This window comes from Pleurodeles waltl, chromosome 9 (genome assembly GCF_031143425.1).
Source record: "Pleurodeles waltl isolate 20211129_DDA chromosome 9, aPleWal1.hap1.20221129, whole genome shotgun sequence".
NCBI lineage: Eukaryota > Metazoa > Chordata > Amphibia > Caudata > Salamandridae > Pleurodeles > Pleurodeles waltl.
In genome coordinates, this window is record NC_090448.1 from 244,015,588 (window position 1) to 244,039,491 (window position 23,904).

Sequence of the window (23,904 nt, forward strand, 5' to 3'; positions counted from 1 at the left end):
CCGATACCCAAGCTGATATACACCAATATATGTACACGGGATTCAAAATTAATTTTTAGGTCGGGCTTAACAGCATAGCTATCTGAAAGACCAACTGCTACCTTCACATTAATGTTTACACGAAGTAAGCTTTGGATCCACCACAGAGCTATAGTTCTATATTTCTCTCTCACCTCAAGCTATCGGTTGTTTCAAGGAATTCTTCTATCTTTCATAGCAATGCATAAATGGCTTTTTCCATGCAAAAAGTATACAATCATTACACATTAATTTATTAATAGCTTACATGGATTGTATACATGGAGCTAACCATTGTATTTAATATTTTCGATAAATCAATATTTTTATATTGTCATTGTTGTTTCCATGTCAGGGCTCATGCAAACTTGACCCTAACAAGGCGACCTTTTTTCAGCTCATTGTGTCCATGTGGGGGTCATGTAGAAATAAGGACAGACTATGGGGGTCATTCTAAGTCTGGCGGGCGGCGGAGGCCGCCCGCCAGACTTCCCCCTCCGAAATACCGCTCCGCGGTCGAAAGACCGCGGAGGGTATTCTAAGTTTTTCCCTGGGCTGGCGGGCGGTCGACAAAAGACCGCCCGCCAGCCCAGGGAAAAACTCCCTTCCCACAAGGATGCCGGCTCGTAATCGAGCCGGCGGAGTGGGAAGGTGCGACGGGTGCTGTTGCACCCGTCGCGTATTTCACTGTCTGCCAAGCAGACAGTGAAATACTTGTAGGGGCCCTCTTACGGGGGCCCCTGCAGTGCCCATGCCAGTGGCATGGGCACTGCAGGGGCCCCCAGGGGCCCCGCGACCCCCCCACCGCCATCTGGTTCCGATGGCGGTAGGGGGGGTCGGAATCCCCTCGGCGGCACAGCTAGCTGCGCCGCCTTGGAGGATTCAATAGGGCAGCGGTACACTGGCGGGAGACCGCCAGTGTTGCCGGTCTGACCGCGGCTTTACCGCCGCGGTCAGAATGCCCTGCGGGGCACCGCCGGCCTGTCGGCGGTGCTCCCGCTGACCCTGGCCCCGGCGGTCTAAGACCGCCGGGGTCAGAATCACCCCCTACATGTTATTTCAGCTCCCAGAAGCTTTTTCTCATTGACATCGGGGCAAGCATTTTTTTTTAAAGTTTGACCTCCCAGCGCCTTTTCCTCACTGCTGCTGGGCATAGTTTTATAATGAACTTAAGCTCCATGCGGCTTCTCATTTCAGCTTCCACGGCAGCCTTATTTGCCTCTTTGACGTTGATAGTGTTGTAGCTTTTATATACTGTTGTGTTGTTTCTATGCCACAGATACAAATCAAGGACTACATTCATGGCTCCCTTGCCATCCAACTGTTGATTCACATGCAAACAAATGCACAGGCCTGTCATCTAAAAATGTTAATGGGAAAACCGCAGTGTTGCTGATGTGGAGAGAACACAATTCAGTGAGGAAGTATTCACAGAACAGACCTAGATCCTTTTAGTTAAGAAATAAATATGATGAAGTGGATAGGAAGGAATGTGTTTGAGAACACACACACCTGAGCTAGCTGAGATAAAGAACTATGCGTCTGATTTAGAGTTTGGAAGTCAGAGTTTCTACATCACAAATGAGGCAGCCATATTCCATTATATCCTAAGGAACTTCAAATATAGCAGACTGGATATCCGTCATGTTTGTGACGGAGTACCTTGCCCACCTAACTCTAAATCAGGCCATTTATATTCTTACAATAAAATGCATTTTTGGCTGCTGCAGTAGTGGTGACTATGTATAGCCCTGAAATCCTTCTGGGAATGTATCCTGGTCAGCTATGCAATCAGGGACGGCTTGCTTGTGACCCTTGGCCTGCTTGGAACAGAGACACAAACAGGGCTGCCAACTCCTAATGTGGGAGCTGAGCTGCTCTTGTCAGAAACGTGGTCTAATAGGATACAAGTGAATTACCCATGTAAAAATATACTCTCATTCATCAGATGGCAAAAACATTCCACACTAGAGGTCGACTTCCGCAGTGAACGGCCTTGTATGTCCTGTTCATGAACTCTCACCCAGTCCGCTCCCATGGATGCCAATGTTCAAAGGAAGGAACCAATGAGCACATTTTTGAGCCAATTTCATAACAACAATTACTATATTTATTATTAATTCTTATGTGAAAGGTACTGAGAAAGGGTTAGAGGGGTAATTGTTAATGCAGGACCTTTGACACAGAGTGTTAAGTTGTTTACACCAAAAATGTCTTTACTACATTTGCAGGGCTAACAATTCTTTGAAATGAACGTCCAAATGCAAGAAGCAGAGAAGCAATGTCTTCGTGGGTTGGCTCTAGATGAACAGTTTTGATGCAGAAGTGAGAAAATCAGCATATTTGAATGAACATATTAGACAATTAATATTTGTTTTAGCAATTAAAAAAATGAGAATTTATTCAAAAATTAAAAAGTAAAAATTCAAAAATCAAAATGGCTATATTTATTACATTCCTATACTTATATGTGATTTTATTTTAAGGCAAATGTATAATGGGTAAAAGCTTTTGAATCGAGAAGCATGTCTAATTTTAAATACATTCCAAAGCTGATTCTACTGGCCTATGAAACTGGAGACATCTGACTTGCAAAATGTAATGCTTTTCCTTTATAAATGTTCAAAGAATAAATGCTAAAGAATATGGGTATGTGGTCTTTGTACCATCTGTTCTCTCACTGAACCATATTTTGAAAATCTATTCTGAATATTCCGAATTCATGTAAAACATCCGTCTGACACCTGTACCTGAAATCACCTCTCACTACCTTTTGTCCCAAACACATTCCTTAAAAGGCCCTCCCTCCATGAGTTAATAATGCTCAAGCATTAATGCCTATGCCTATAATTACTGGACAGCATTGGTCCCGCAATCCAACTCTGACTGTGCTTCTATGATTTAGCCTAATTCACCTACTTTTTAATTATTGAATTTGTCCATTCAATTTTGTATGTTCCTTAAAGCACGCAGTCATCCCTTATTGCTTAACTATTTATGTAGAATGTGTTTCTTTCTCACTTTTATTCTCAATATTTTCACCTCATTTCATGATCCGTGTTTACATTATAATTGTAATAATGTTAGTAAATTAAGTCATCTTGTTCCTGAGGATTTCTGTTCATACACTTTATGCTAATTCATGCTGAGAGGATGGCTGATGTGTGTCATATTAGTGAGAAAGAGGGTGTAAAGTTTCTTAATGAGACACGTTCTAAGAATGTTCTCCAATATTAAGGTGCAAGCTTTAGGTGCATGTAGCTAGCTTTAGTTAGTGGTGCATCTACCTATTACAAGAGCCGCTTCCTAAATTCACCTTTCTCTTTAGAAACCCGTGTCACAGTCTGTACATTATCTCAATACCTCACCCTCATTCCTGAGTCCTCTCATTAGGTGTTATGTTTTCCTGCTAATCCCGGTTCTGCTGTAGATTTGCACAACCCTGTGGCAGGCAGTGAGACAGTGGTTGGCAGACAAGAAGATCATCCCCTTCCTCCAACTCCATGCGGTTTGAGGAGACTAGAAAGAGGCCAAGGAGACAGGCAACCGTGATGTGCTAATCCTTTGGGTTTCTGTACACCAAGGGAAGGCACCAGGCCATTTGCTGTCCAAGCACAAGGTTACAACCTGTCTTTTCACTGCTGTGATGTATAAACAATAAATAGCCGAACAGATTTTCACTGTTCTGACTGCAAAGCAACGAATCATGCGGCTTTAAATCTGGTGATCTGCATAATCACTTTGAAAAGAAGCGACATAGAATATTAAAATGTTTTGTATACAATCAAAAACTGTGCAGTTACAAATTAACTGGTCAAACTATACTTAGACGAGAAGAGCTATGCTTGTTACATTGTTTTTAGATCTGAGATCACCATAAACTGAGAAAAAGCCGAAAATCAACTCATTATCATTTATCATTTATTTTGTACTAACTCAGCTTCGCCAAGTGTGTGATATCCTTTCCAGGTCGAGCATACCAGACAGTGCAAGCTATCTGGTTGCAAAAAAACTATTGTTAGCCTACCAAGGTATTGTCGTGGGCTTAATGCCCACCCATTGATTACCATTGGTTTGCTATATTTTCACTCTCATTTGCTTGTTTCTTATTCAATGACTTGCCTAGTCCATCTTGCATTTGTCCATCCACATAAACATATCCTCTTTACTTACGTCCTTCCACTACCCATTTTCAGTGAACTACTTTTTTCTTTTTGCTTAAGCAACCTATGAGTGCATATGTTTTTCTGCTATCCTTGTGTTCTTCTCCCCCCTCTCCCACTCCATGATGCTCTCTCTCAAATGTGCGTCTTCCCTCTGCCCTCCTTGTGCCACTTTTCACTGTCTTACCATCATCCGCTACTCTGTTACCTCTATACCTCAACACTTGCAGGCCTTTTTTTGTTAATTGGCTCTAGTGTAGAATCTTGGATCAGCAAATTCAAAGAATCACAAAAGTTTGCGTTATATAATTTTGCAGCATTATTTGCTTGCAGCAGACAAGTTCGAGCTGAAAGTGTTTGACCAAGAGACATTTTCTGATTCAACTAGTCCTGCTCATACATCGCAAATTGTTTTTTAATATGAGGTATGCCATCGTGTGAAAATGTCATGCGAGATACTGCTGAGCCACATTTCATAGCATTTGCTTAATTTTGCCTGATTTTCACATAACCTTGACTATTGTCTTGAAAAATTTCTAAACTGTAGCTACTAACGAGAGACAGGATGGTCTACAGGACGGTCTTTTAAAATACAGTTAAAACTTGCAGTTGGCTCACACCTGAAATTGCCTAACCACATACAGGTTTAAGGAGGGGTTGTTAACACCACATCCTAGATAGGGTGGGGTAAAGACAGGGGTTACTGCCCTGGGCCTTGCTCCAGGCAGTGCCATGTCCTTTAGTTGACAGCATTTGAGACTATTAATGGCTCATGGTAAAATGAAGATAACATGATCTAACCATGACTTTGTCATAACAGCCACAAGAAAAGAGTATCTTTGCAGGAAGCAGCCAATATTGTTTGTAAGGAGATGGAGGAAGAGAAGTACAGTATGTGGTCACTGGCCTATGGGCTATACTAGAGTGTACGTGTTTCTCCTCCATTTCAGTAAACATTAACAAAGCAAATGGTTTTGTGTATCAAAAAATATTTCAGTGTATATACAAACAGCCATGGGAAAAATTGAGAAGATGTGTGGTTGGTAGAGATAGGATAGATAGGAGGCAGAGCTTTTTGGGTGGAACGGGACGATGCCACAATTGTTTATTTGTAATGTGCTAACAACATTTGCCGCTGGACCAAGTTGCAACAAATTACAATTACAATAAGAATATGGTTCCACGTTTTGAAGCACAACATTCCTTTGTGTCTACAGTTGGTATGGTTTGCTGCATATATCTGTGTGCACCCAGTAAATCTTAGATTTGAATCCACTCAACATTTTATTCTAGGGAACCCACCAAAATTGCATTCCGAGGGCCTCACCAAAGCTTGAAAAGGCACTGGTCCTACACAACCGCATCACGTAATGAGTCTGTAAGCATTCTGTTAAAAATGCCAAGTTTTGATTCATCATACAATTGTTTTTGTTTCATTTAACCAGTAACAAAAAGATGCACACAGACTAATATGCATAGCAGTCGTGGCTATATAATAAGCTAGAAAATGGCGCCATGCCATATCAGCATCAACTCTGTAAAGAGAAGTGTGCCAGTTTTCTGTAAGGGGAAGCAGGATGGTGCAGAGCAGAACTCCCTCTTAGCGACAGGAAGCACATTTTGAGTGTCTTCTCCGGGATCTGAGCCAAAGCAGAGCGTAATCCGGGAGGATAAAGCTGTATGTTAAATGCAGGAGCGTCCTGGCCATGGCCTTGGCTGGTTTCGGCTGCACTGACTCCCACAGCCAAATTACATTTAGGGAGCTTCGTTTATAACTGTTACACCACTTCCTGTTTACGTGGCCTGTAAACATGAGCAAGTGCTTCATTTTATGGTATATTTTTCACAGACAGGGGCTCTTGGACTAGGCCGTAGTCTGAAACCACACTATTGACTAGGGATTGCATGAAGTGTGGCGAATGGCAGCATCTATAAGTGGCAGAAGGCCCTTTGAAGCCTCGTCAGAGGCTGCAGGACCCTCATTCTGCGCGGCATAGTAATCCCAATGAGGCCGGTAATAGGAGTTTACAAACTCACTCAGATTAGAGGATGCAGTATTTCACCACTCTCGCCAGTTAGTGCCAAAATCCCACAGCCCTCTGCCTCCCCCAGTGACTGATGCTGTGAGGGTCGGCCTTTGGCATGGGTAAGACGGGCCCACATCTTGGATGCAGACATTCAGATGGGTTAGTATCAGGGGCGGCTGGTGTTCAAGGGCTAAGGGGCTGCGCCCCTAGCCTTTCCTGGCCTCTCTAGTGAAGCATATATTTAATTACATGATGAAAGTAAAACATTTTCTGCACAACATTTTTCGAGTGAAAGTTGTGCACTTTGAAAAGCCCCACTGCGCCTGCGTCAGTATGTGGCTGAAAGCTGCACAGTAGGGCTGACAGGGCTTGCCCACGCAAAGCCCTTACATTTTCTCAGAACGCAGTGACTTCCCTGGCTTATCTCCTCCTCCACCTGAAGCCCTGATAGTAAACAGCCTGGAGCGTATTTTGTTCAGCCCGGGTTTCTGAAAACTTCATGTCACTCCGATATTATTCTCCACCCTTTCCTATTTACTCAAATGGTGGGGTGTGATCAGAAGGGTCTACGTACAAGAGGTCACATTTTATTAAAATAATGTGGCATTGCACAACGAAAATCCCCTTTTCCTGCATTACAAGCAGTTTGTGGCAGAGAAATGGAATAAATACAATAAATAACTCCATCTAGGGCTCTCTGGGAGACAGGAGTGTGACCTGAAGACTTCAAGTCATAAATATGCCAAAGACAACCCTGCACACAAGTAAGTTGGAGCTCTATCTTTTTTACAGACAATAAGAAAAAAATCTGTTCTCTCAGCTCTCCTCTCACTGCCTCTGTAGGTGATTTTGTCTCTCAAAGGCAGTAATGGTTCCAGTAATTTATCATGGCTAGCTATTGTTTTATTTCTTCTGCAGACTAATGACGTGATATGTCATGTTAAACATGTAATCTGCAGCTCAAATAAACGTGTACCTTTTATCACTGAAACTGCTGGATACTGGATGGGTGAGGCAATGTGTGTTTGTTTGAATGTGTTTGCAGGGCTTGACAGAGTGGCTGAGAAAATGTGGGTGTCTGTGTATAAGAGTTGTGTGAATGGCAGTGGATGACAATGTGTATGAGTAAATGGGTAGGTGACCAAAGGGAGTGGGTGAGTAGGTGAATGGAAAGACGTGGGTAGTGAGGCTCTCTCACAAGGTGCAATTCCGTCTTGTATTTGTGCCCCACCACTGCTTTCAATCACCAGCCACCACTGGTTAGGATTGTCACCTATCTGGTTTTATTCCAGCATGACCAATATTGTAATGTCCCTGTGGTGCAAACATTAGAAAAAGCACATAAAACTTTCACTTTCGCCTTATCAGTATATACTTTAGAACAGTAAATATTAGAAAAATACACATTAAAATAATGTGTTCTACAGCTGCCCTAATCACCCCTGAATTATAATTAAAGTAAACAAAGACAGAAAAGACACGTTAAAAATGAATAAAAGCGATTTTCACATAAAGTTTTAGTTAAGAATCAAGTCCAGGCCATTGTAGAATTTTAAAACTTAAATGGCTGGTATTTTTCTCTGGAAAATGTAGAAATTCTAAGAGGGGTTTTATGACCTGTCTAAATACAGGCCATGCTGCATTCCTCTTCTGAACTGGCTCCAAAGAAAATTAAATCACTGCTTCTGCAAACCACCACTACCCACAGTCACCTGACCTGTAATCTCTTTATTCTTCCTTTCCCCAACCATTTCTTCAACTTCTACTAATGTTTAGGAGGGCCAAACAGCATGTACTGCCTTGATCACAAAACAGTTCATTGGAGGGCAAGTGGACGCAAACAAATCAAGCCAGGCTTTCTGCTGTGCGTGTGATACAAATGTATCTACTTAAAGACCAATGTTTTGTTACCCTAGTAATTTGCATAATGATTAAGGTAAAAAAATGGATGCCTTTAGAGGAAAATACACACATTCACAGCTCTTGGAAGCAACAGATTCATCTATAGCTTGTCATTAAAAGAATATGCTTTTGTTGCATCACCTTGTCCTTCAATGAATTGTCATCTTTTATAACTTCTATAAGAGTATCTTTTTTTGTGAATAATGTGGCTCTTTTCTGTAATTTTCTGCACTGTACAGAGTTTCTCTTCCTTCTCCCATCTTACACCTCAGGTCCCTCACCTTCAATTAGGCACCCTGGTAGGACCTCAGCTAAGGTTGATTTAGGCATGTTGTTGAAGATGCAGAGAGTAAGAACACTAGATATGAGTCACCTGGATCACAAGACAATGGTGTGTGAAGTACTTTTTCATGAAAAGGGGCAGTAGCACTTAATTTCTTTTCTTCTGGGAGGCACTCCAGGCTTTGGTGAACCGTGGATGCTGTAGGTATTGGGATTTAATGGTTGGGAGGTGTTTATAGGGGGAATAATAGGCGGAAATCTGCCCACTGCATAACAAGTGCCTAAGAGTAAGTTGTACACTATGAAAGGAAGTTTCACTCCCGAAAAGCATGAATAGTTCTTTAGGCTGTAATAGTCTTATCTTGGAAACATCATCTGTTAAATGTCATATTTGTTTTAAACAAAAATTACAAGTGTTTGCATGTATGGATTGCTTAAGTACTTCATTTAGAAAAGTTACACAACCATGGTGTAAATTTTGGTGTGGCAGTTACAAATGTTTTCTTCTTGGCACAGTTATGGTGTATGCATTGTTGGACATTAGAATAAGTACATCCAGCTAGAATTGAAACCAACAAATAAGACTACAGACCAATAACCAGTTCCAAGGTTCACCTGGAATTGTTTCCAGAGGTGTTCAGGAGATGTCTCAAAAACCACTTGCCAGCTTCTGGAGAATGCAGGCACAAATTGTAATTAATTTACTGAATTTCCATCAGTGATGGATTTCAAATGTAGGATACACAATCTGTACAACATTAACACTGGTCTGCAGGAGTTAACAAAAAAAATACATGTGAGTGAGATGGAGAGCAGAGAAGATATTACACACCGTGAGCACTTTGGTCATTGTCCATTCAGCTCCTGGGGAGCATCTGGGAAGTGAGGTCCAAAGCCAATGGTGGAGCAATATTATGGCAAGATTTTCTTCAAGTCTGAATGGGGGATCTGTATTACAAAATAGAAAAATACCTTTCAAACTCTACATAATCATAGAACAAGTCACCAAGGTGTTCAGTGAAAATGCAGTGGCAGAAGGCCATTGCCTTACAACATTGCAGGAAGACAGCACCCGTGTGAGTAGTTCAGAAAGATTTGACAGCCCTTACACCCTTTTCAAGTTCTGTTCAACTGACTAAAGCCCTGGTTGCAAGTTTATCACATCTGGTAAATAATATTACTCTTTGGCGAGGAACTTACAGGGTGTTTTCAACCCAGAAATGAGACATAACAAGCAGAATCAGTATTTAACACGCTGAATTTCACGTGTTTTGCTTTTTGCCAGTCCCTTTCTCCTGATAGATTTAGCAAGATTTGACCTGCCACAATCTATCAGGAGAAAAGTGACAGTGTGTGATAAATATGGCACAACTTGTAAACTTTTGTTTGGACAGGCTTGGGATTTAAAATAGTACTTGTAATCAGGCCATAATAATTTGTTAGCTAATTTCTGTAGCACTCCTTGCACTAATATTTGCATGTAAGACTACAAATTTGAGAATCAGTTTAACCTATAATTGTCAGTAATTGTTTTTGCAGTACGTTCGCACTCCCTTCAGAAGAAAATAACCATTGTTTCTTTTGTGAATAAGCACATTTTTAAAAGCGTCCAACCTGTCTAAAATCATTATAGTGATTACTGAAAAACATCTGTACTTCCTTCGTGGCAACAAATCCAACCCGAAGCACTCTGACTATATACTTGTATTGTCTGACCAAGACAAGAGGTAAATACTTTTTATTGGATCATTATTCCTCCAAGCCTGGGTGACATCAGAAAGATGATTATGTCATTGTATTCTTAAATAAATCACATTTAGCACAAAAGATGGTGCTATTTCAACAGTCCACACCAGATGTTCACAAACTTTGACATCTGTGGACCCCCACTTTATCATTACTGGAACCGGGGTACTCCTACTGAATCATTATTGGAATCAGGGGACAACCTACTGAGTAATTACTGAAAGCTGGGGACCTAATCCGTTAATATTATTTCATTTTCTAAGCAGTCATGGACCCCCTGAGCAGGCCCCAGGGGTCCCCAGACCACAGGTTGAGAAAAACTGCCCTACACCACAATACAATGCTAAATATGTTTGTTTAGTTAATTAAAAAAAATATTTGAGCATTTTACAATTTGTGAATGTAAATACAGTAAAGAACATAGATAGGAAAGTTTAATCAAATGAGAAGAATTTCAGATGGGAATGAAAATGAAAGTGTCTGGGTGGTAACCTTGTACTGATCACCATTGTAATCGCCTATCCCAGTTCTTTATACCTTGAGAACTCTTCTTCAAAAATAACTTTTTTATCACAATTGTTTCTATTAAATACAAAATACATCGACATACACAAAAAGAATCATAATACGTTCTTTGTACAGATCCCTCATCACCGATTAACATATGTATAAAGCATTAATTTTGTTAATCAGATTTCTAATGTTGGTACAGTAGATGTGATTCATGAAGAAAGGCTAGTCATATATTAAACAGGGGGCAGGTCTACCAACATTTTGTGCTGGGTTTGCATCATGAAAGTGACGCAAACCATTACAAAATGTTTTTTCTATGATTTAATTCACAACGCAAAACTAGTTTTGTGCTGGAGAATAATGAAAAGTAATGCAAAGTAGCGCGAGGCACTGCTTTGCATTACTTTGAGTCAAGGGGGCGTTACATGGGTGGTTCCATGCAACCACAAATCCTTTTGACGCAAAACCCTACCTACCAAAACTGTGACAAAGAGTTTTGCATAAAAAAATGAATGCCTTTTAAAACCAGGCGTTAAAAAGGGAAATGTAATTTCTCCTTTCTTTTCCTACTATGCAGCACACATACAAAGTAGGAAAAATTTTAGAAGTGATGTCTTGGCCTAGTATTTTGTACTGAACGATACCCTTCCAGTACAAAACCTATGCCAGACACTTGCATACACTCTTGCACTAAGGTGCAAAGGTGTGTGCGTGGGCACGGCAGCTGAAATCAGCACTGGCACTAGGGGAAGGGGGAGGAGAGAGCCATAATTGTGCAGGTCTGGCGATCTCCTGCTTCCTCCTACTCGGGGAACACAGCACAATGCACCACAGATATTTTGGCTGCTGCACTGTGTTGCCCGGAAGAGTGGTAAATCTGCCCCTAAATGTTCCCAAACTTTATTGTTCTACTCCCCCATTTTTCCCTAATTCAGTACTGTATTCTTGTAGTAAAAACATTTTACACAACAGCATTCAACTCATGCCTCAATAAACAAACAGATGGACTCATACAAAAGAGAAAGGTCTTTAAAAGTATCTGAAAATTGACCAGGTGCCTAAATTTGGTGCGGACTCAAAATATTTAAATTTCATTTGATGAGTTCTCTTGCAGTAAATAGTGCTAATGACCAGAGAGTAGTGGTGTGGGTCAGGAATGTCGAAGTCAGTCCCAGAATATCCAGGGACAAATATTTAAAGAAACGTTTCTATGATGTATGGATTTTCTGTACGTAATTCCACATATATGTACCTTTTTGATAGATATATCTTCAAGGTGCGTAGCTGTAAAGTTAAGAAAAGTAAGCTTAAACATCCCTCTGTGCACTTGACTCAATAAAAAAAATTCCCTTGATATTCTGGTCACAATATTATGACCCTTCGATATTCTGCCTTCGACATTCCCTGCCACGCTGAGAGTAGTTAAGCCAGTAATAGGTAACACAGAAAAGCAAACAACTTTGTAACGTTTAAATAACAGCCATGATGGTCTAATGATGATGGATTGATCTAGTTGTTTTCACACCCAACAATCAGCTGCATTTGCCAGAGGATGTTTTTAGAAGCATAACATTGTGACTATTTTTCTTATGTCAACAGACATAATAAGGTTTGCACGCAACTCAATCAAATGAATGTTTGCATTATGTTCTGCACCCACAAATCTAAATACTCTTTATTAAATATATTTGCCACCAGGGGGATTGGAATATGGCATACTACTAGAGCCCAGTAACTTATAGCAATCTTTTAGCATAATGGAGACAATAGCCCAGATAAGAGAGGGAAAGGGTATAACAGTGTCGATCATTCCATTACTAAGACTTGGAAAGTTGGTGTACCCAACTCTGCAATTACAATCACATTGGGCATAAACCTGAATAGGTATTTTGATCGACGTACTTAAGAAATCGATACAAACACACTCAGAACTATAGTCGTTTAAAAAAAAAAACATATCACATTTTATCTAGCAGATGGTGATTAATTGGGGACACAAGTGTAATTATCACTATAAAGAAAAGTACAATTGGACTCTATTGTGGAAGGTGTATCCTTTGTTATCAATGCTAGACCACTTTCATTCAATATGGTATCTTCGAGACAAAGTACTGCTAAAGTGGATGGTATTCGTCCACATTGACACTATTTGCATGATGTTACCTAGATCATGGGTTTATGGGTTGTATTGAGCCGATTCTATTGCATACAACACTCAAGGCATGATAACAAGTAAACGAGTCACTGAGTTTTTCCACATCCAGATTTACCGCTTGTTGTACAAAACAATAGTATGAGATGTTGGCTGCAGCAGCATCCAAGTCACATGCCACCTTTTTTTAATTTTGTGGGGCAATATACAACGCTTTAACCTGCCATAAAAAAAGTCCCTTCCCTCCCACACTCCCCATTCGCCCTCCTTCACCACCAACCTCATGCACTGGCCCCGACATACCTATACAACCTGCTCAGAGCAGGTCAAAAATGTATGTGATAAATTCGATTAGACAAGGGTCTTCTGCGTGGTTTATGGATAGAAACTCATCCCACACTGCAATTCCTCGTTCCACGGGGTTTTACTCATGAACGGGCAGAGCTAGGATGATTTTGCTGCACTGAAGCAGCAAAATCACTTGTGACTCATAATTAGGGCTTCAGTGTAAAATATTATGAGTATATCGTCCCATACAGAAACAAAATCTGAGAGCAGTAAGATAGCTTGTTCCTGCACTTAAAGAGTCAATTAGGAGTCAGTCTGAATTCTTTTCAAGGGAAACGTGAGTATTTTCAGAAAGAAAATTTTTGATTTTTGCAAACTAGTGAGAGGAAAAAAATGGTGGGCGCCTTCTACAACTGTAAACTGTATATAGGATTGAAGTATAATCTTTGTACTGAAGTTGATATTAGCTCCCCTCAAAATATAAGCACATCTGTGCATCACTTATCTGAAAATGCTTCAGCAGTCGACAATCAACTGTTTTGTCTATCAGTGCATTATCATATCTTTTTCTTTTGCTTTGACAGCTAAACGTCTTTTACAGAAACATAATGTGATACAACACTCTAGCCAACACAGACTAATGCTCACTGTACACAATAGTATAGACTATGGGGGTCATTATGAGTTTGGCGGATGGAAAAGGCCGTCCACCAAACTCCCACGGTCAGGTAACTGCCAGTGCGGTCCCCTTCCAGCGGGCCCCATCAATAGTTTCCAGCTGGCCCAGGGGAATGCAACCTACAACATTGATACCGGCTCATAATTGAGTCGGCGGCAATGCTGTAGTGCGTAGGGTGTACCAGCATCCATCGAGACTTTCCCTCTCTGCAAAACAAAGCAGGCAGTGAAAATTGCGATGGGGCTGGCCAGGGTACAAGGCCAGGTACTTGGACAGTGCAGATGTCCCCTTGAGGCACCCTGCACTCCGTCTCTGCCAGCCTATACTTGGCGGGGCTACTGCCATGTGATCTCCGGCGGAGAAGGTATGTGTAATCCCCAGGGCAGCATTGCTTGAAGTGCTGCCCTGGTGGATTAGGACCGTCAGACAAATGAAAAGTCATGATCTGTCGATGCTGGCGGTCCGATTATGGCATGACCTCCACGGTTGTAACGTGGCTGCCGGACAGCCACATTGGCGGCGGTCCAACCACCACCGCGACCATGGTGGTCTTGAGACCATCAGGGTCGTAATGATGGCTTATATCTTTGGCAGGTTGCATAGTAGAGGGGCAGGAGCAGGCCTGTAACTAAAAAAAGCAGCAGTCTCGCAAAAACATTCCTGAAAAAGCTGTGTGTGGGAAAATTAAGATGAAAACAATTATTTCTGCAGGTGTCGGTAACCTGGATATCTGTTTCAGAAAATGTCATCTAATTTAGAAAATACATCTGATGTGAACTGTTGAAGGGGCCTTATGTTCCCTGCAGAATTGAAGTATCCACTGCCATAAAAATCAAACCAACAAATCATTGCACATGTTGCTTAGCAAACATTTATTCCCTCTTTATAGAAAAGTTAGCTCATCATGCTTATGGTGTTTGTGATCTTGGTCAATGACCTTAAAATTCAGTGAGAGATACCTGAATGGACCACCTTTGAGACAATTACATCTACTTTGCTAGATCATATCAAAGTATGACTACATTAAATATGCCTCAAGCATTGACAGATGGATACGGTGATATTATTAGATAAAGAAGGCTGTTATTAATGAAGGTTTAATTAACATGATGTATGCTGATGTTCCTTATAATGGCCCATTATTTGCATCAAAAGTTGTGTGCTATCACTCCCAATGATGCATCTTTTACTACAGCTACAGTGAAAGTGACAGTGCAAGTTGAAAAATTATATTTTATTTTTTAGGCTACGACAAACTGATGCTTGAAAAATGATGTCAACACCAATGCTCTGTTGTTCAAAATGTTTTTCTATGGTTCTTTGTTGAAGGCACCCCAGTCACTCTTTCCGTGCATGTTCATGGGTAATCATAAAATAATCCTAAAAATCTGACCTTATCTATGTTATACTATGGCAGGGTGTGCACAATAAGAACACTTTTGTATTCAGTTCAGTTTGGGATACTCTCTTTTAAAAAAAAAAAATGTTTAAATCCTGAGTTTTTTTGTCAAAATAGTGTTGAACTTTTTGCAGTTAACTGTCATTTTACTTCAAGAAATGTCACTTCTTCCAGTACCTACTGGTTTTGAGATACTCTTTAGACATCAATTGTGCCCAATGATACTTCAAGATCCTCTCCTTTGTTAGATAACTCAGATAAAATCTCTGATAATTTATGCAGTGAATAAAACGTAATACTAAAGGAACAATGAAAAAAGAATAACAGGAAGCAACAAGATAAGTCTAGAACCACTTTCTGCACTACAGTACCTATCAAAGAGCTGTTTGTACACCCTTGTGGTTCCACAAATGTAATAATAACTCATCGTAAACTGCCCCAGAAGCTGGTACTCTTGGTAGATGATACTCAAAAAGGAGATATTCGTTGAGACCTGGAGCATTCACGTGGAGCAGCTTTTGGTGAAGATTCTTGAAAAATGCAGACAGTACTTTTGTTTGGTGCCAAAAGAAACAGGGTGAATTAAAATAAAGACATGAAAATTATTTCTCGTTACGGTTAGCACCACCTATACACTAATTGGTGTGCACAGATCCTTGCTAATGTTACAAATTGGCAGCTGAAAATATATTGTGAAGTTTTCTTGAAAATATCATGTCGAACAGAAATTCAAAGAATCCTAAACGATATATTATAAAGGAACATCTGTTTTCCTTTACTTACATGCTTGACAGGGTAATAAAAAAGAACCCATTTCGAGCCTCACTGCTCTTGCAATGCTAATCATTGCATGGAAATGAGATTTCAGGAAGCTACACGACTAAATCCATTCCATACAGATCTATATTTTATGAGGGCCTATGAAAAATAAAAATAAATTCTGAAAGGGCATTCCAGGTAAAAGCATAACCAGAGGGTTCTTGAAAAATTGCCCATTCCCTTAGGGTGTACTTGAAAAGAGTTCAAAGAAAGTGCAATGGTGAGGAATTAAAAAACTGTGGAACACGAGTGGGAGCAATCAATTGCATTGAGCCTGAGGAACAGAGAAGTCCACCAAGAGACAAGAAGGCTTGCTCAGTTTTTAAAATAAAGACGGCCATGTCCGCCGAGAGCAGCGATTGAGCACTGAGATTTCAGATGATCGACAGACTATTATCTCATCTGTGGAATACAACCTACTTCTGTTAAATTATTTACCGTAGAAGACATCCTAGTACCAGAGCCCTGTAATTCCGATCTTTAAAGGTTACAAGAATTCAACTACATGCAATAAAGCATTAAAGTAACACTGTTTTGTTGCAGTTTATTCCTGAAGCACTTCCAGAGAAAGGGCATCTCGCACTCAATCTTTCTCTTTATTTTCTTGCTGGTTACTTGGCTGACTTTTTTATTTCTCTACTTGTGATTATAGACCCACAGTGATGGATATAGAAACGTTTTTACCCATATATGTTAACAGTAATCAGAGACAGATGCAAAGTGAAGAAGAGTAAAGGTTCCTTTCTAAAAACAAACCTGAAAAAGAGCTCTTCCAACTGGAGGGTCTTGAATTGATCTCAAGGGGAACGCTAAACACTTGCCAAAAAGACACATCATGCTGACAACAGTACTGTGTATTTAGTGAAAAACACAGAGTGGCAGCGAGCCACTCCGTAATGGGCCACTAGTATCACGTTTTGATTCGTCTGTCCTGGCTGACAAAAGGAATCAAGGAGGGTCCAAATAACCTTCAAAATCCCTCTCCCCACTTCCGATAAAGGATAACACTGAGGAAATGTTTCCACTTTAGGGAGACCAGACTGCCTATAGCATGTTGGCAATCACGTATTAGTGAAGACTGAACATAAATTAAATGTTTGAATTGTTTAATATGTTTACAGCTGCCAGGTGTATAGAATAATTGGGAAGACATGTGTTTGTCATTCTTGGAGGTCCAAATGATTTTTTCACACAAGGCGAGTGTGCAACATTAAAAAACTTACAGGAAGCTAAAAATTGTGGTTCCCTTGTGCAGTACAAAATTGCACCCATTAATCACAGCAGTGTTGAAGATTCTACAAACTGTGTCAAACCTTCAGAAACCTATAACATCTTAGATTAGGTCCAACAGTAACACGGTTCATAGCCACACCAAAGCAGCCAGAAAAGACAGTTCAATATTAAAATGCATGTAAAAGAAATGTGTGTACATTTTGCATTAGATTGAAAGGAACGTATACTGTGCCTCTTGCATTTCACAACTTTAATATAGCAAACCAGACTCTGTGATATGTTTCATTATTATCACTGTAGGTATTAAAAAAGAGACGGACATTACTTATTGGAGAGACACCTTCCTTACAAAACACTAAAAAAATCATACTAGTAATACACCGTGACATAGTATGCACTTCCCAAAAATATTGATTCATGACAGTTGCAGCCTTTAATCCTAGAATATGTGGTCTTTAAGGTTTGTTGGATGCGATGTGCACGTAGATGAGTGTTAATTTATCACAATGTGAAGATTTGTGAAAAGGGGGAGAATCTTGAGGAGCACGAGGAGGAAAGGGAACACTGATCAGTGACATATGCTGAATGGATCCTCGTGTAAGACGAAAAGCAGAAACATGAGGCTGATTACAAACCGTAATACCATAGTCAGGAGCTAGAAAGTTATGTCTGCACAAATGGAAATACATTAGAGCTGGTTGTGCCCATCATTTCACTTTGTGATATTGCTGAAGAATTCAGTAAGTTATCAGGAATTACAAAAGAGTAGGTAATTTTAGTTCACTTTCTCCCAGTAATTACTAGGGGCGGGGGGGTAATCTGCATAATTTTCTGTAGCATAATTATGCAAAAACTACATCGAAATTACACGATATTATGAAAAAACACGTGGAGTGTAACACAGCATTTACAGTTGTTTTCTTTGCACAAAATGCACCCTCTCGTCCAAAATGGACTCGAGGATGCATTTTGTGTCAGGAAAATAGCGCTTTATGCAATAGAGCATGCACTGCTACAGCTCCTCGCGTTCACTACGTTCATTGTTCCTGTGGTCCTGCAGTAGGATTTTTGTAGGATGTCCAAGGAAAACATGACATGTCTGTGGTAATTTGATAATGCCTGATGAGGCCAGTAACGTGATTTTCTGCCCTGCGGGAATTGTAGACCAATGATAATGCACTTCAGGCAGCACCTTGAAGAATATTTGGCAGCCTCAGGCCCTGTATAAGTACAAATAATCAAACAAGCACTTACAAGCCAGCATTCCTGGACTGGAATGACTTTCAAGTGACCCGTCTTTTCCGGCTCCTATCAGACAGCTGTTCAAGGCTGCTGGCATGTAAGCACGGCGCTGCTGCACCCATAATTTAATTGAAATATGCCCATATGCCCACTTACTCAACAAATGCTAAAAGTGCAACGTGTTCATTTGCATCGAAAGAACTCAAAGACCTGGAACTCCTTGATTTAAACTAGAGGATAGAATTTGTGGAGGGATTACGACCTAGTTAGTGAATCAAATTTCCTGAGTGGCACAGGCATCTCCCATTAGAGACTCCTACACTGGGGTACTTCCTGGGCATTAGAGAAGCTACTTAAAAGGAAACTAATATGGGAACACTGTGGTTACGTTGGTTCAGTGGTTGTCATTGAGATACAATTCATTTACCAGGAATAAATGTGAAATGTCTGACGCTTCAAAATCAGTTTTCCCAGAGCCTGGCAGCTGTTTCTCAGTGCCAGCCTCAGCAGGGAGGACAGAGGAGTTCATGGTCGCGGTCAGTACAAGCAGAACTTTAGCTGTTTTTTTTAAAGGAAGTCCTAAAATTCAATAATTGAGATAAGGTACCAGGCATAGGGCCTCATTATGACCCTGGCGGGCGGCGGAGGCCGCCCGCCAGGATGCCGCCCTCCATAATACCGCTCCGCGGTCAGAAGACCGCGGAGGGTATTATGAGTTTTTCCCTGGGCTGGCGGGCAGTCTCCAAAAGACCGCCCGCCAGCCCAGGGAAAAACTCCCTTCCCACGAGGATGCCGGCTCGTAATCGAGCCGGCGGAGTGGGAAGGTGCGACGGGTGCTACTGCACCCGTCGCGTATTTCACTGTCTGCTACGCAGACAGTGAAATACTAGCGGGGCCCTCTTACGGGGGCCCCTACAGTGCCCATGCCATTGGCATGGGCACTGCAGGGGCCCCCAGGGGCCCCACTACAATCCTTACCGCCATCCTGACAGGATGGCGGTAAGGATTGTCAGAATCCCCTCGGCGGCGCAGCGAGCTGCGCCGCCTTGGAGGATTCTTAGGGGCAGTGGAAAACCGGCGGGAGACCGCCGGTTTTCCCGTTCTGACCGCGGCCAAAGCGCCGCGGTCAGAATGACCAAGGGAGCACCGCCGGCCTGTCGGCGGTGCTCCCGCCCCCGTTGGCCCTGGCGGTTCTCTACCGCCAGGGTCATAATGAGGCCCATAATCTTTTAAATCTATATTTTTAATTCTGAAGCAAAGTGGAAGGCTTAGCAACCAATGAGAAATTTAAGTGTTCAGATTTGGGCCCAGGTATTGGATGGAGGGACACAGCAGTGCTACATGTGTGCCACTGGCTTTAGGTGGTGGCACCAACATTAATTTTTTGGCAAAACTGGACATCTTGCAGATTAAAAACACTTCCGAAATTTCAAATCAGAAACTCGTCGTTCAAACAACCATGCAACAAGTGGAGGTCTATGACTTGCTGTCTCCTAATTCTGGGTTATCACCTTTCTTTCTTGAAAAGTTCCAGAAAGATAGGAAGGCTGATATGGTCCACCCCTGTAACATAATGGTCTAGAGAAGCATAGAAGAAAAAAACGTAGCATTCAATGGAGATCACCATTACATTTTTGAAATGTGTGAAAGATGTCCTGCCATGCATTATAGGAATTGTGTTTTGATTACACAAGTGTTGCCTCACAGCGTTTTAGATTAATAGCTAACCACTGGTTTGTGAAACCACCAACTTCTCCCGTCCCTGGGAGCTTGCCTTGTTTTCCCTAACGAGTGTTAAATGGCAGTAGTAACTTGTGAGCATTTTTTATGCGAGCACATACCTTGTTCAGTTTCTTCTTGTGAGGATTTTAAAATCATACTATGTCGGCAATTGAAGAGGATTTTCTTTAGCTATTTTCGGAGTAAGTCAAAATAAAATGTGCTTGCATTCAAAATACCACAAAAGTCGTGATAGTAACCTGAAAGCCCAGCTTGGGATGAGTTTTATCGCGATTGGCTGTGTGTATTTTGACAGTTTGTGCAATAAATACCTGATCACTAGAAACAACTTTATTTCCCCCTATTTTTAATAAAATTATCATTCCTTACCTTTGTGAGACAGCTCAGTGTATTAAGGGCTCTGTTCTAATATGTGTTTTCATTGAAGCCTTCAAGCTCAAATCCTTGATGGGATGAGACTGTCCTTCACCTGATCACGTTGATAAATTGAGTATCATTACATTGGGTGATATAAACACCAGTTCTATACAGCACTACAAAGTGGCACTCGCAAAAAAGATATGAAAACACCTTATTAATACTATATAGCACGGTGGGATGTATTTTCCATCAAACTCATTCCTATGTCCATTTCAGTAGAAGTATTCTGTATTCATTTAGTCAGCTCTTTCAAATAATGAGTCTTTGCTGAATATTCTTCCTTGTCTTATGTCAAAGCCTTATATTTATTACATTATCCCTCTGGCTAGATTAAAGGTTTATTTTTTTATAGTTTCTGTTTAGGATTTCATCCCCACTTAATCTGAAAACACCAGGTCTCCTTATTCTTAATTCCACTGCATGCCACTTTCTCCAACCACGATCCACTTATTTTCTCTTTATCTCAGTCTTGCAGGTTCTTTTTCATTTTTGGTGTCTCCCTTGATAATGGTTTACCTTTCTTTCTCTTCCTCCTTTTTTTCTCCAATGCTTGCCTTTCTCTCTGTTGTTCTGAATGAAAATATATGATGATGAAAAATAGGAACGTGTCTACAAAAAAATGAGTGCAGGTGCCCACCACTTTCAACCATATAAACGAATTATGCTGTGAATTTCGCACTTTATCGCCCATCCACATTAACCTTGTGGTTGTCTTTTTCCGTTATATATTTTCAATGCTAAGAAACTCTGAGACTTCCCCGGCGCCTACACATAACAAAATACAAATACAAATGTTGTTGTTACTAATTCAGATAGAAGGGGAAGAAGTCGTGCCAGAAAGCAAAAGGAAATTGACTCAAAGCGAGTGTGATCTCTTCTTGTGCAGCAGTTTGCACATGGAGCGGGTTTGGTGTACCACAAGATTTATTAGACTAGGTAGTGCTGTCTGCTGCTTCCTATCAAGGTCAGGAGTTTAAAATGTCTTACAAATATTAACCTCCAGCTTCCTGCCTGAGGTTTTCTGTGTCATGCACTGTAGCTTCAGATTGAAGCTGTTTTAAGAGAGAGACAGAGCTGTGATCACAGCAATAACCCGGTGAGAGATGGAGGGGCCACACAATTTGTCGAGGTGGTCATAGAGGTTGTGAACAGGAAGTCCTTTTTAAGGACCAGGACTTCTTTGTTGTCATTTGAATTTCAACCAGGGCAAGAGAAAGAAGTTAGAACAAAGAGAGGAAGAAGGTGGAAGAGAAATAAAAGAAAACAGTGACAAAGGGAGGTGGCATATTGGAAAAGAACCTCTAAGAGGGAGAGAATATGTCAGGAAGTGTGGGGGAGGAGAAAAATACAAGAGGAAGAGTCAAGACTAGGTGGTCTTAGCATTTGGCAATCCCAGCATGTGACAACCCCAGTGGTGGTCTCCTAAGAAAAAATGTGCCCCCCTGCACTTATTTTGTTTTTTCTTACAAACTAAGCACTGAATGGGACTGAGTAAAAGACCTTCTGTTCTTCAGAGTTTGAACTACTTGCAAGAATACCCCTTCCACAAAATTACACCAGCAGTTTCTGGATGTTGGACGCTCGGACGAACAAGAGGAGCTAAACTGAAGACTGCTAAACAGGCAAACATGCTTCCCGGAAATGTCCTTGATCTGGTCAACCTTTATGGCTCTAGGTAGCACTTCTGAGAAAGTATAAATCAAAAACATGCAGAAGTTTAACTAGGATGGAAGTAAACTCATGTCAGTGGTGTCAAATGTGGCACCTGTAGACAAAATCATAGTTTGCTGGTTTAGCTAAAGAAGCACAAGAAACCACATGCTTGGTGTTTTATTATGACTGCATTTGCAGTCTAGATTTCTATTAGATTGTTTAGTTTTTACACTTATGAACTTTTGAACCTGTAAAGTCATGTAATGGCCTACACAGTTGTTTTTTCTACCCTGTGGTGGTTTTTTTCTTTGTGATGATTCAGAACACCATCACTTAGAGGAAAAGCAACCAGGCATAATTTGAAGTAAACCGTCGCAATGAGTATTCGAAGGAAGGCATGTTGAGAACCTATTTCTGCCAGAGTACAAATCAATCCACCCCCTCTAAAGCAAACTTGACACAAGGCCATCATTTGGCCTTTTGGTTCCCTCTGCTTCTGAGGAGTTGATCCTGCCACCGTCCTCTTTGAAGTCCGAAGACTTCTCACATCTACTTCACGCATAAAGGCAACATAAAACCCAGTCAACCCACAAGCCACTGACTGCAGTCATCATCACATTAGAAGCACACCCAATGCTGACTGCCTTTTTGCATTTACAGTTGTATGTGAACATATTCTTTCAAAAATAATGTGCTACCATATCATGTGCAAAATATCTAGGACCAACCTATCAAGACAGTATACACATACATATAAGTATTCTTAAGTACGCATCTACATACCTTCAGGATATGTAGATTATCAAGGTATGTATATGTGTTAAGTAAAGTAAATCTATACTTACCTTGCCAAAATTTTGGTCCTTGATATTTTCCACATAATATAATGGTAACACAAGGTTTTTGAAACAATATTTAGGTGGAATATCTGCCTGGCCATCTTGTCCCTACTCAAAACGTCTCCTTTTTTCACAGATGAATACAATTAACCTTCAGCCCCTCTTACACCGCACATACCCTCGACATCAGTGAAGGACTGTGCTTGTCTCATGCCACCTGCTTGTGCCAGACATCATGGTCTATGTGGTATCTGAGTTGTGACCACTAATGGAAGGGTTCATCTGCCCATTAGCTGCTTATGGTCTAAGCTCCAAATCCTTCCACACTGGAGCCACTTTGAGGGATTCTTCAAAACCTGCTTGTCTGCCATCCTCTTGCCCACACTCATGCCTGATAAATGTTGTGTTTATACTGTGAAAAACCTTTCCTCCCCCACATACATATGGCAGTGGGCGATAGGAGTTCCATTGAAACTTCTCTCTCCTCAAGAAGGCTGTGGCACTGCAAGGAGCTAGGACATAACTGAGTTAACATGGGCCAGGTCTGGGATCCTCCCAAGCAATTTCCTCATTAACATGACAGTTTTCGGTCCAACTAACGTACACTATTGCCCATAGCCACGTGCAACCTACTTTGGCTTAGGATTTCCTACGACTGTTCCCCTGCCAAGAAATGAGCACCACATGCAGGAAAGAGCCGTCATAGCGGTAACTGTACCTGTCTACTTCTACTCCACCATGCTTTATGTTTTTCCATTTACAGGCCATGACTTGGGCTCTCTATCACTC

General features: G+C 41.1%; 1 protein-coding gene across 2 annotated transcripts in view; it reads right to left on the reverse strand.

The window, feature by feature from the left end:
- Window positions 1–23,904, reverse strand: part of PPARG (peroxisome proliferator activated receptor gamma) — a 192,563-nt gene that overhangs the window by 118,342 nt on the left and 50,317 nt on the right. Inside the window, exon 2 of one of the 2 annotated variants that reach the window (XM_069206652.1) lies at window positions 9,225–9,340. The exons of the other annotated variant lie outside the window; for it this stretch is intronic. Coding sequence (XP_069062753.1) covers window positions 9,225–9,249 — 25 coding nt within the window. The 5' untranslated portion in view covers window positions 9,250–9,340. The remainder of the gene's footprint in view (window positions 1–9,224; window positions 9,341–23,904) is intronic. 2 annotated transcript variants of the gene reach the window in all.